This window comes from Saccostrea echinata, unplaced genomic scaffold, assembly GCF_033153115.1.
Source record: "Saccostrea echinata isolate AGI-Se365-2 ecotype Australia unplaced genomic scaffold, CSIRO_AGI_Sech_v1 ptg000029l, whole genome shotgun sequence".
In the NCBI taxonomy this organism is placed as follows: domain Eukaryota; kingdom Metazoa; phylum Mollusca; class Bivalvia; order Ostreida; family Ostreidae; genus Saccostrea; species Saccostrea echinata.
In genome coordinates, this window is record NW_026889778.1 from 17769664 (window position 1) to 17782226 (window position 12563).

The 12563-nt window shown below is 34.0% G+C and overlaps 1 protein-coding gene across 1 annotated transcript; it reads right to left on the bottom strand.

Moving 5' to 3' along the window:
• Window positions 1-1593: 1593 nt before the first annotated feature.
• LOC133195042 (sterile alpha motif domain-containing protein 9-like) lies at window positions 1594-9866 on the bottom strand. Its single transcript, XM_061330927.1, has 5 exons — window positions 9569-9866; window positions 9189-9399; window positions 7871-7992; window positions 2498-7335; window positions 1594-1689 (listed from the first exon to the last, which is right to left on the bottom strand). The coding sequence occupies exons 1-5, from the start codon at window positions 9864-9866 to the stop codon at window positions 1594-1596; spliced, it is 5565 nt and encodes a 1854-aa protein (XP_061186911.1).
• Window positions 9867-12563: the final 2697 nt, after the last annotated feature.

The window sequence follows — 12563 nt, forward strand, 5'->3', positions numbered from 1 at the left end:
GTATCCCATACTTTATTCTAATTCAGTTTTTGTTCTCTTTCACTTGAAATTAATGATTAAAACAAGTATTGGTAAATTCGTACAAAATGCAACATAAATCACTTATATCATTAGCCTCTAACGTTTTCTTTATCTGTGAACACCTCCTAATGACTGCTATATTCATGTGAAAAATTTTACCAATATTGTGCCCCATCCTAGCCCAAATGGTTTATAATTCACAGAAACACAAATCCAAAGTACATGGGCATGGTAAGTACCAGTTTTACCAATATGGCCTGCTGGTTTGGAAGATGTTACTTTTTATACGAAGATCGTCCAAAAAGTTTGTGGATAATGACATTTATTGACAAAGTAAATGGTCCTAGATATACTAAATATATTTACACTGATTAATAAATCAAATATTGTAGCAGTGTCTCTAATTTCGGTTAACATACTACATGTCATGGAACATATCAAAACACAACATTCTCAATATTTAAAACGTAAAGGATATTTTGAATTTACTTAGATTATAAAAATATTATCCAGGGAAAATATGAAAAGTAATTTTTTTTCTCATGCAAAAAATTTGGTGAGGTGATATTCAAAAATCCTATATATTTCTTCGTTGAACTTATATCTCCTATCGTAGCTTAGCCCATACTCCGGGGTTATGGTCCGATTATAAATTACCTGAGAATGTGTGCATTTTAATATGACTTATTATGGACATTATTTCTTTAGAAGATTTTTAATATTTTCCTGTTTATTCCCTATATTGAGTAACACGGTTGTGGACCACCCTGCCCCAGGGCCAGGATTTGTAAAAACTTGTATAAACACACATTAAGGAAGTGTTCATATTTTTACATTTTTACATTTTTCGTCTTTAATGACAATGAGATACTGAGAACATTTCTCATTGACCCACCTCTTTTACGCTATTTCAAAACATAAAATGAATGAGTGTACCCCTTCATGTGAAAAAACTTGAATTCTTATTACATGTATCAATGCTGTGTGGCAAGTTTAGTTACAATTGTTCTACCGGTGCTAAAGAAGAAGTCAAAAAATGAAAATAAACCAGTTGGATGGACAATTAGACAAACTGTGTTGGAAAATCTTCGAACAGAAAAACTCTCCTTAAGCTTTGACTCTTAAATTATTCACATCTTTTCTGTTATTCTTAAAACCGGAGAGTGACTTTTTACATATTTTCCAGTAACTGTCTTTTCACAATATAATTTTATCAAAAATATCATATTTTTCCAGACATACAGGTTGGTTGATAAACATATCCACTAATAGTTTACATGTAGTATACATGTATTATTATGTAATCAATACTTAGGGTTTATTGATCATATATTATAGATTGTTCACATTGCCAAAGACAAAATGTGTTAACATGATTTTTGCAAATAATACACAATTAGACATCTTATGTGAAATGCAGTTGTAGCTACAATAATGTAGGTTATTCTGTAGTAAAACAACCTTTGCTGAAAAAAAATATTTGGGATCAAAATGAAATTTTCCTCTGTGAGCATCCATAGTCATTCACATTGAAGTCATCCAGCGGAATATTGGCCTAGATATTCGGAAATACTATGTAGAAGGCGCCCCCGAGAGAAACTCCTCTCTTCTCTTCATTAATTCTTCTCTTTCTTGTTTGATCTTGTCCTCTTTCATGATCAACTCTCTCTGAAAATAAAATTGATAAGATAATGATACTATATAGTCTGAAAAAGTGACAAAATGAAATTACCAATGAGCATATTGATATCAGCGAAAAAGATACTCAATTTATTTAACAAAAAGGATTATATAACATTATAGTTCAATATTCAATAAAATAAAATTAAAATTCAAACGAACTCACGAATTAACGGAAAATCTGAAAATATTTCTACTGTATCGTATGTCAGACTTGCAAAGAATACAACATTGGAAAAAGGAGGAAACTTAAAGCCCCGTCACGTGTATATAAACAACAAATTAAAGACCCTTGTGTCCATAATACTTCATGCTGTAATCATTTTGCAAAAAGAGGCAGGAGAACGTTTAGAATTTTCAAATCAGAATGTCTGTTTGTTGTTGCTTAACGTCCCTCTCGAGAATTTTTCACTCATATGGAGACGCCACCACTTGCCGGTTGAGAGCTGAAAATTTTGACCTGTGCTCGGCACTTAGGGCCATTAAGCAGTGAGGGATCTTTTTTGTGCCAGCACCTACTGCGAGACGGGACCTCCGTTTATACGGTCTCATCCGAAGGACCGGTCTCCACGTCCCACAGTGGGATTCGAACCCGCAACGTAAGGATCAACTCCTTAATCTAGAGCGAACGCTCTAACCACTACGCCACGCAGGCGACGAGATTGAAAAGCTGCGTTTGACTACTCTATTAAACTCTTTTAACCAAAACGATATTCTGAATAAATATATATATATATATATATATATATATATATATATATATATATATATATATATATATATATATATGGATTACCTTTTTTTGCTTCGTTAGGTTTTTCTTTTTCTTTTGCGTTTCAACATTTTCGAGGCGATGTTTGAATTCTTGCATCTTTTTTTGATAGTCTTCATGCTTGCTGACATCACGATATTTTTGTCCACTGTTGCTTTTGACTGAAGATCCAGGGGGAGACGTAATCTGCCTCGGTGTTTCCAATGAAGGAGTCTCCTCCAGAGAAACATCAAAAGCTTTGGGACCAGACCAACTAAATCCTACATAAAAATAAACCTTCTTATTCCACAGATGTCTCTGTGCAACAGGAAGAGAGGTTGTTATCACTAGCGTTTCAATATTTCCTCGTTGGCTCTTAATATCGATTATAACTTCCAAACCCTGTGGTTTTAAATGCCCCTGCACCCTTTGAAGTCGATCTCTAACATTTTGCTTTCTCCATACTGAATCTCCTCGAAAATACCGAGAGTCACCTTTTTCATGAAGATCTTCGTAGTGTACTATCTCGCTAAATGCTGATCCACGCCCAAGGAAGAAAAATGTAGTATCTCCTCGATGCAAAAAAGTGTCTTCACGCTGCCTTGGATAAATCTGGAAAAATATATTTTTCCATTTTTTGATGACATCTTGCAACTGTTTTATTGTACACAGTTCGTCTGCAAATTTTTCGTATCTTTGAAATGTTGGCCAGTGCAACAAAACTAGAAACATGTATAACTCTAGAAATGGTCTCTCCTCTGTTTTTCCAGTCATGTCTAGGGCCCGTTTACTCCACTGCAGCAATTCTCTATATTCTTTATCTCTGTTTTCCTCGGAAAGATTCCTCACGATAGAAACACCTACCAATAATCTCACATCAGTTAATGTGCAGTATGGTGATTTACAGTTTTCAAACAGCAAAGTTTCAACCTTTTTTAGTATCGATGGTCCTTCTCCTTTTGATTTCATTCTTAATAATGTTGTTAATGTATTCCCGACAAGTCTTCGAACTCTTCGTCGAATAAACTCTGCCCTTTCTTGAGCATTTAACGATGCAGGAATATTGTCAGAATCCTCTCCAAAATAGTTATCTAAATTTTCCCTCAAGTTTGCTAAAGAATTTCGTTGTGTAAAGTCTGGTTTACAAACAGTTGCATTGGTCATTATATCGCTCTTCAATTGCGAACTTTGCTCTTCAATTATTCGCATAACGTCGTTTGTTCGAAACTGAAAGCTTTTTATGCTCTCTAAGTCTTCTGATGGCAAATTCTCGAAAATTTTTGGTATAAAATGACTGTCACTGAGAAATCTTTTAAGATCACTAGGGACATTCGTTTCGGGACAAAAATGCAGAATTTCAAGTAATATCAGTACCGTGCGCAACTCAGCGAAGTACCCAGCGTCATTTAATTTTGGGCTATGTTCTTTTTCACTTTTTTCTTGTTCTTTATTAAAATTCTTTATTGCTTTGATACCGAGCTGAATTGCTTCAAACGCATCTTTCTCTTGCAAGTCTGTCATTTCTTTGGACGTTTCCAAATACATGTCTGTCAACTGGCGTTTAAATACCTGACCATATGTATCCCATAGATATGAGTTTTCTGGTTTCATCTGTGTTGCAATTTTTGCATACTTTTCAGCTTGTTCCCAGTTCTTAGCATGCATGTACAGTCGTGCTATCTGCTGAGCAATCATTGCGTCATTGAACATGTCGAATCCCTTTTCCAAGATTTTAGCAGCATTGTCTACGCTCTCATTATTTATAACCTCCATAATAAGCTTTGAAAAGTTTTCTTTTCTTCCCGTAGATAACAATTCACGCTTCTTCATAATATCTTTGACCATCTTTTTGAGAGCTTCGTACGACCTGTTAAACGATTTAAAAAGTGCTGAATCCAGAAATTGCATCATCATTGCACTTGTTGTTATACCTTTCTTTGATGAAATATAGGTAAATATTTCTTTTGCAAATAATTGGTTAATGATGCAAAACCCTTTTAGTTGACTGCTGAAATCCACCCTTGCACTTCTATTTACAAGCACCAACAATGAAGGATTGAGATTGACTTCCCATGATGTTTCCCGAAATCCTCGTCTCTGTTGAGTAACCGAACCAAAAGCTACATTTCTAATGTTTTTAAAGTTTGACATTAGTGGATCGAAAGCACTGATTGGCACAGACTGAAAATCTAAGTCATATGTATTCATCAGAGAAAGATAACAAAGCAAAGCTTGTTCTTGCTCGTTTTTTATATCATCCACAAATTCTTGCACAGCTCTCTTTATGTAATCTTTGTTAAAATTTTCTTTCAGCATGTTGAATGAAATAAGTAACATTGGGTTAACGCCTCCTTTAGTTTTAAACTGTTCTTCAAGCTTTTCATTTTTACTACGAAACCATTTTAGCTCCTGTTCATTCAGCTCATGACGTAACTGAAATGTATGATCAAGCAAATGTTTTGGAAGATTTGCACATCGAAAGCAAAGAAGAAATACACAGAACACCTTGCATGGTATTTCACTTCTTCTGGAAAGGATTCTCGCCCTATTTTCTAATCGTGCAAAGAGATTTGTTAATTTTTCCTCGTCCTCGTTATCTATGAAAATAATTGGTGGTTTGGGGTTTTCTGATTCTTCATAGCATCTGAACTTTTCAATTTGGTCACAGGTCTGCTCAGTAATTCGACGAGCTACCGCACATCGATATTTTTCCCTAAGTTCCCATAAGACTTGTTTAGCAGAAGTAGTGCCACCAGCACCTGGTTGATGAACTAAGCGAACAATACTCACTTTGCTTTCATCATCCATTTCATTCCCTTCACAAATATTACAAATTTCCTCCACCAAGCGTTTGTGTATATGGCGCTTTAAAACGTGATCCTCTTCGAACCAGAGGTTCCACCATTGCACAACACCTCCTCTAAAGAAAGCCTCTTCAACGATCTTTCTGTGTTGTTCTTCATTTTCTTTTGTGACGCTGAGATCGTTATCACACTCATTAGCACACAAAATTTCAAGATCAAATAGTTCATTCTTTGTTTTTTCTTTCAGGGGGCAGCATCCACCAGTTGATATTGCTATTTCACTTACAGATTTTTCTTTTGTTCCCATGACCTTTTTTATCATTTCATTTACATGTTTCCATGGCATCCCTATCACGCATCGTTTGTCCAAAGTCTTTTTGTCTACACTTTCTCTGTCTAATAAATTTTCTTTCCAGTTATTGGCAATTGATTCATTTGTAGCAAGAAGAAGCCATTGGTCTGGAAATTTAGACAAAACTTCATCTGCAGCGTCCAACATAATATCATAGTTTTTCGAAAAAAGGAGGAATACAATAATAGCACGATCTTCCGGTATTTCCCCATAGAAAAAACGAACTGCCTCTTTAAATCCATTGCTTCTGCTTTGTTTCCATGCTAATTTTTTGAAAGGGTCTTTTCTAATGGGTTGATAACCATTGCAGAATACCCATGGCTTGATAGCAGATGTTCTCAAGTCTTCTAAGGCATTGTTTAAGGTGTCTTTACCCACGTTTTCTTCACTGTTTTTATCAAATGTATCCGTAGTAAGGACTTTAAAGATCTTCTTTTGATCATCTTCAACGAAATGGAACATGCCCTTCCCTTCACTACAGGAGTCAAAATCAAATATAACACTGGGATCGATGTCATTTAGAAATTCAAAATTCTCTGCAGTGAATTCCTCTCCTATATCACTGCCCAGTGGACTTAAAAATAAAATAGGATAAATTTCCTCAAGTAATACGTCATTTCCAGCTGAAAATAAATTTAAAAACTGTTGGCGAAGGTTTTGAGTCTTTGAAGATGACTGATTCCTATTTTCTTCCTGATTTCTGCGTTCCTGGGATAATTTGGACTTAGTATTCATAAATGAATGTTCTTGTTCATCTGACAGAATCATTGGAATGGCTGTTCCTTTTTTAAATCTAAACAGACATCTTTTTGGTACTTTCGTTGAGGAGATGGTTGGATTTCTCACAAAGAATGCAGTCTCTTCTACGAGGGTAGAACTAGGAATTATGTCTATTTCAATAATAAAGCGTTTTCCTGTTTTACCCTCCTCATAATCTACAACAGGGATGAATTGGGGAGGTTGCACACATCGACTAACAATTTCAAAATCATCGTCAAAGAAGGCATTCCGTAGAGCTTCATAAATACATCGTTTTATCTTTTGTTTGTTTGCAGACAGTCCGATTATATTTCCTTTTAATAGGCCTTCATTGGATAGTATCTTCACTCCAAAATGAATGGTACCATTTATACGTTCATTCAGACAGCTAGCAATAAAAGGTATGGATGTTCTAGCTATCCATCCTGGGATTAAAGATTCAGCCATTTCTTCATACATAAAATTGTGCACCGTTTCCAAAAGACTGTTGGTGATTTGGTTTTCTGATGTAAGGATAGAATCAAAAATATATTTGTCTCTGTCATTGGCGGCAAATCCAAATTTTCGAAACGTTTCGCGAAATTTGTCTGAAATCGCATAATCTGTTGGGTATTCTGCCCCCTGACCAATATCTTTCATACCTGACTGTTCTTCCTCCGGCTGGTTATCAGGAAATAGAGGTACATTATTTTCTGCCCGGACCATTTCATCACGAATGTTAATGATGAGTTTTCTTTGCCCAAATGAAAAGTTAGGGAAGTTTTCTCTCGGAAATAGATAGTGCATATCCTCAATTGAAAGCGTACAAAATACTTCCCCATTAACGCCCTCTTTTACAAAAGTTTCTAAAATGGATTTTTCAATTCCTTTTTCTAGAAACCTGGCTTTCAAGATATTACAAAGGCCATGCACGTCTTTATCCTTTAATGATTTTGTGATTGTAGACGTTTTTCCTTGGCTTTCATTATCTATGAAAAAAATTAAACAAATTAAACAAAAAATATGAATTAATATACAAGTACAATTTTGAACTGTTTAAGTTGTTAATTTGGTTTGAAATCCTCTGCAACCGAATTCATTCCTAAAAAAAAACTGATTTAAACTGATTGTCCAAACAAATACCCTTTCTTCTGTCTAAATCATTTCATTGCGAATATTAATAATGTAGAAAACTTTGGGAAAAGATTTTTTCTAGATAAACCAGATCCTCCCATTAACTTCCTCTTTTACCAAGATCTCTAAAAATTTATGGTTGATAATCTTATTAAGAAACTTGCCCTTAAGATACCGCATAGTGCATTTTTGTCTATATCTTGTAACGGCTTTGTGATTGAAAATATATTCGAGATCAGGTCTTCTAAAAATTTGTTGGAATTCTAATGGATACCAATTTACGGACAAATTTTGATCAGGATAAAAAGAAAGCTCGGGTGAGCATATCACAAGAATATTTGTGGATACTAAGTATGCAGTAAGTTAATGCTTAAGTCTTTTCTCGTTTACCTGTATGGTCTTTTAAATTCATATTCCGAACAAATCTTTCTGCATTTTCCGGGTCAGATACTGAGTTGTCTTCGTCACTGGAAAAATCTATTTTTCTTTTAATTCCAAAGATCCTTTCCTTCCTAATTAAAAGCAAAACAGTCAGTCACAATTTTGCAAGGAAACTAATATACTGAATGTTATGAAGTATCCCCAGCTTATCACTTCAATATGTGCGCAAATAATGTGAATTTATATATTATACCTAAGTCTTTTACATGTTAATGACTAGGCAATACGCAATTTTGTTTGCTGAAAAATTCATTTTTTCCTTATGCTCCATAGAGTACTCAAATGATTGATTGATTGCTGTTTTACGTACCGTTCGAGATTTTCACTCATATAGAGACTTCACCAAACACCAGTGAAGAGCTTCAAATTTTGACCTTTACTAGGCACACAGGGACACAAGAGCTCCAGACAGCTCAGTATTACGTTACGCTACAACTCCATATAGCACTTTTATATTGCTATATTCAATAAAATATTTTTCCTAGGTATATATATTTATATTGTATGTTTATTTGATATAAATTTGAAAATTGAAATGAAAAGAAAGTCAATACCATTTTCTGAAATTAGAATTTTTTGCCCTTATCTGAACAAAAGCGAGATATCAAGATGAGACTTTCAGGGAGTATAGATCTTTATCGAAACTCGCTTTGTCGCTACTTTTTATTTGTTTTCGACACATCCGGTCGCTTACGGAAGTGAATTTCAAAACTCGATTTTTATTTTTAAAAAAATTGTTTTTCTATGACATTTGTAGAGGTAATATATTATATTTCTTTCAAAACAATTTTCTAGATATATGGCACTTTTCACTTGGAAGCGGCGGTTCTAATGGCGTGATGGTTAGCTAATCAATACACAGGGTTCACGGCGGAGTGACCAGTTAACGGGTGGTGCTTACTCCTCCTAGGCACCTTATCCAACTTCTGGAGTTTCCAAGGGTCCATGCTTTATGCCTTCACACAAATTTGCATAGTTTAAAGATTTTTTTTAGATCAGTCACTACCGGAGTTCAATTCCAAGATTGTCCGATTTTTTTTTCACTTTGTTTAAACTAAATGTTACTTCTAGACCGGGAAGGTTAACTGGCAATATTGGAAATATGCAGCTTTGTCATTTATATTTGTTTCTGTCAAAGCATTTGATAATAAACATAGAAAAGAGAGGGTTACAATATGTCGCAGAAGTCTGAGAAAACAAAACATCTTTCTGTCGGACAGTAATAAATAAGTATACACAGTGTTTTATCTATTGCTGAAAATTGTACCTTTTCTTTTGCTTATATTGTACATCTGGAAACTCTTCCTTCAATGTTCTGTATATATAGTCCCAAGAATCACAATCAGAGGACTGCTGTTGTTGACTGAATTCGTAATGAACATCATCTTCAATATCCTTCTTCATCACAAAGCAAGTTTGGTCTGCTCTATAGTAATCATGCAAAATTTCCTTTAGAGTGTCAATAGTCTTCTGTTCCTCTGGAAAAAAAAAACCCACTCGTACATGTTCAAATTAAAAAAACAAAAAAAAACATTGAATTGGAGATAATGACGTAAAGTCATCTACGAAAGTGTTCACGAAAAAAACATTATGCCCCATTTGCTCTATCCTCTAAATAATATAATATTACTAAGTTGGTTAGTTTACCTTCTTCTATTTCTTTTAAGTTTATTACAGTTTTCTGGAGAGTTTCCAGTACAAAATCATGGTGACTGGATTCTAACGCACGGCATAACCCACTGTAACCATTTGTCTTTGTGTACAGTATGCGCAGGCACCTATCAATTTTATCGCCACTCGTACATTCGGCCTTAACTCTTTCAAAATCATCCTGAGAAATATCAGATTCAAATAACGTATCAAGAAAGGTTGTACTTTCTATATCAATGTTTTCTTTAAGATAACTCCAATTTTTCTGTATTTTCTTCTTCTCGGCTTTATCCATGGTTTACTGTAACTGTCTACCTAAAAAAGAAAAGCTCTATATTTTCAGATTTCAATTATAACATCTGATATTTTACGCAGTGTATATTTGTATAATCCTGTCTGTCCCTTAGTATTGAGCAGATAAACAAAGTGCATAGTTATGATGAACAAATGTGCTTCTTACATTTTTTTTTTAAACTTGTGGTTCCAGGTTTTGGTGTTTCGTAGGAAGGGGCCGGGGGGGGGGGGGGGCTATATTCATAATATAGTGAAAATGTGTTAATTCTTTGAAAATCCTCAACTGAGTGCATAGATATGATGATGAGGATACCTCTACCAAATTTGTGAATTTCATGACCCTGGGACATGGGTTTTAGTGTTAGGATAGGGTGTGTTGAATCTGTAGTGAAAATGCATTATTTCTTTGAAAATCTTTTCTGCTTCTTGGCAAATCGCAGGCAAACAGAATAGAAGTTTTAATAAGCAAGGATATTTTTTACCAGATTTTTGAACATGAGGACCATTTGATCAAGTGTTCTGGTCCTGGCCAGCGCTCTATTAATTTGTTTTCTACTGAGAGAAGTTATTCCCCTTTGCCATTCACTTTTGATAATTAATCACTGTAAATAATGTAATATGTACAGTACCGACCGGACACAACCTAACACCAGAGCGAACCCAAAGCGGACCCTGGGTTCGCTTTGGGGTCCGCTGCGGGTCCGCTTTCAGAAATTTTGGGACCGCTCTGGATACGCTTCGGGTTCGCTCGGGGTCAGCTCTGGGTCCGCTAGAGCGAACCCAGCGTTCGCTTTCCGGGTTCGCTTTACGCACTCATGCGTGAAGCGGACCACGCTTTAATCTTGCCGCCAGTAAGCCCCGCCCCTTGTATATTCCAAATACAGTCGTGAAATCGAACATTGTTGTTTTTATGGCGATCGAAACATGTACATATAAGTGACAATATGGATAACGTTGATAATTTTTCAAGAATTTCACCGTATATTCGACGTATAATTATCACTTTTATTTTTCTTAACTTACAAGTATGTCGGGAAAAAAAGAAGAAAAGGTGTTGAATTTATTTTCGATGTATCGGATGGAGTAAAATTGATAAGAGTATCTTAACAAAAAAGCTTTCATAGGTACCTGTATATATATATATAGAGTATATATATATACTCGCCTATAAGTCTTTTTTTGGGGAGTTAAATTTTGGTCCAAAACTCTATGTCCGACTTTTAGGCGAGCCATAAAAAATTGACATTATTTTGAGCAGCAAAATAAAGTATTTTATAACGTGTCCGACGATTATCGTTGTATAAAGTCTGGATATATTATATCATTTTGTATTCTAGGATTATGCATGAAGTACAAGTATTTACATATTTCAATAATTTTGATTTTATCTAAACTTTGCATTTCTTTTTTTTTTTTTTTTAATTTTAAAATATTGGCGTCATTTCTTAAAAAAATTACTTAAACCAGGTTAAAACATCATTAAAACATTGATTTGAAATTGTCAGTCGGTTTCTTGCAAAAAGTTGTACCGACTTATATGCGGGTCAGTAGCAAATCCTTCCAAAATAACCTTAAAAATTACAACCGACTTATAGGCGGACCGACTTAAAGGCGAGTATATACGGTATATCGACGCAAAAGAAAGTGATATGCATTTTTGTCTTTTTTGGACTGATTTGCAAGTAATTACAAAAATTCAAAAACATACACTGTAAGATCTACATGTAGGATAAATAGAATTGACAAAATAATATTTCCCTATATACATGTATTTAAATCAAGCTATTTATTAATTTTTGGTAAAAGATTAATGAAAAAAAAATATCATAGTAGTTTTTAAAAAATAAGATTTTTTTCCAATTTACGAATTGACATAATGCTCATTTATACTGTACAATGCACATTTATTTATTTTTTTCAAGATCAATTATTAAGATCGATAATTTTGATCTGGATAAATTAAAACGTACATGTAATTGAAATAATAATAATAAAATAATTAAATTAAAGATACAGTTCTTATACTGTACGTTGGGATTTTTTTTTTTTTTTTTTTTTTTTTTTTTTTTTTTTTTTTGGTAACAATTGTTATAACCATTATTATCCTCTTTTTCTCTTTCTTTTATGCATTAAAGTACCTATTGTCTGATATTTTACGCAATGTATATTTGTATATTAATGGATTTTAAAAATATAAAGAAAATAAATATGTAACTATACATGTAACATGCTACCTGGATAATAAATATATATAATGTGTCGATAGATTTTAAAAATAAAATAATAAAAATAAATATGTAAATATTGCATGCTGTCTGGAGAATTAAAATATATAAATATATCATGTTTAAAAATCATATTAATAATATTTTTGCACTGTACATTCAAACGCTTTTGCTCGGGGGTCAGCCCTAGCGGACCCCAAGCAAACCCAAAGCAAACCCAGAGAGCGAACCCGGGGTGCGCTCTGGGTTCGCTTTCTGTTAGGTTGTGTCTGGTCGGTACTGTATTTGAAAGTAAATACACTAAGAGAATTATGCAAGAAATGTTGTTGTATAATATAAAAAGTACTTTCATAGTTTGAATGATCAGATAGACTTGTAAATAATAAATAAATCAAAATGAGACAAAAATAACTTATTAAATGCGCAGGTGTGTTAAGGAAGCACTAAGATAATCTGACTTGACTAAATCAGTG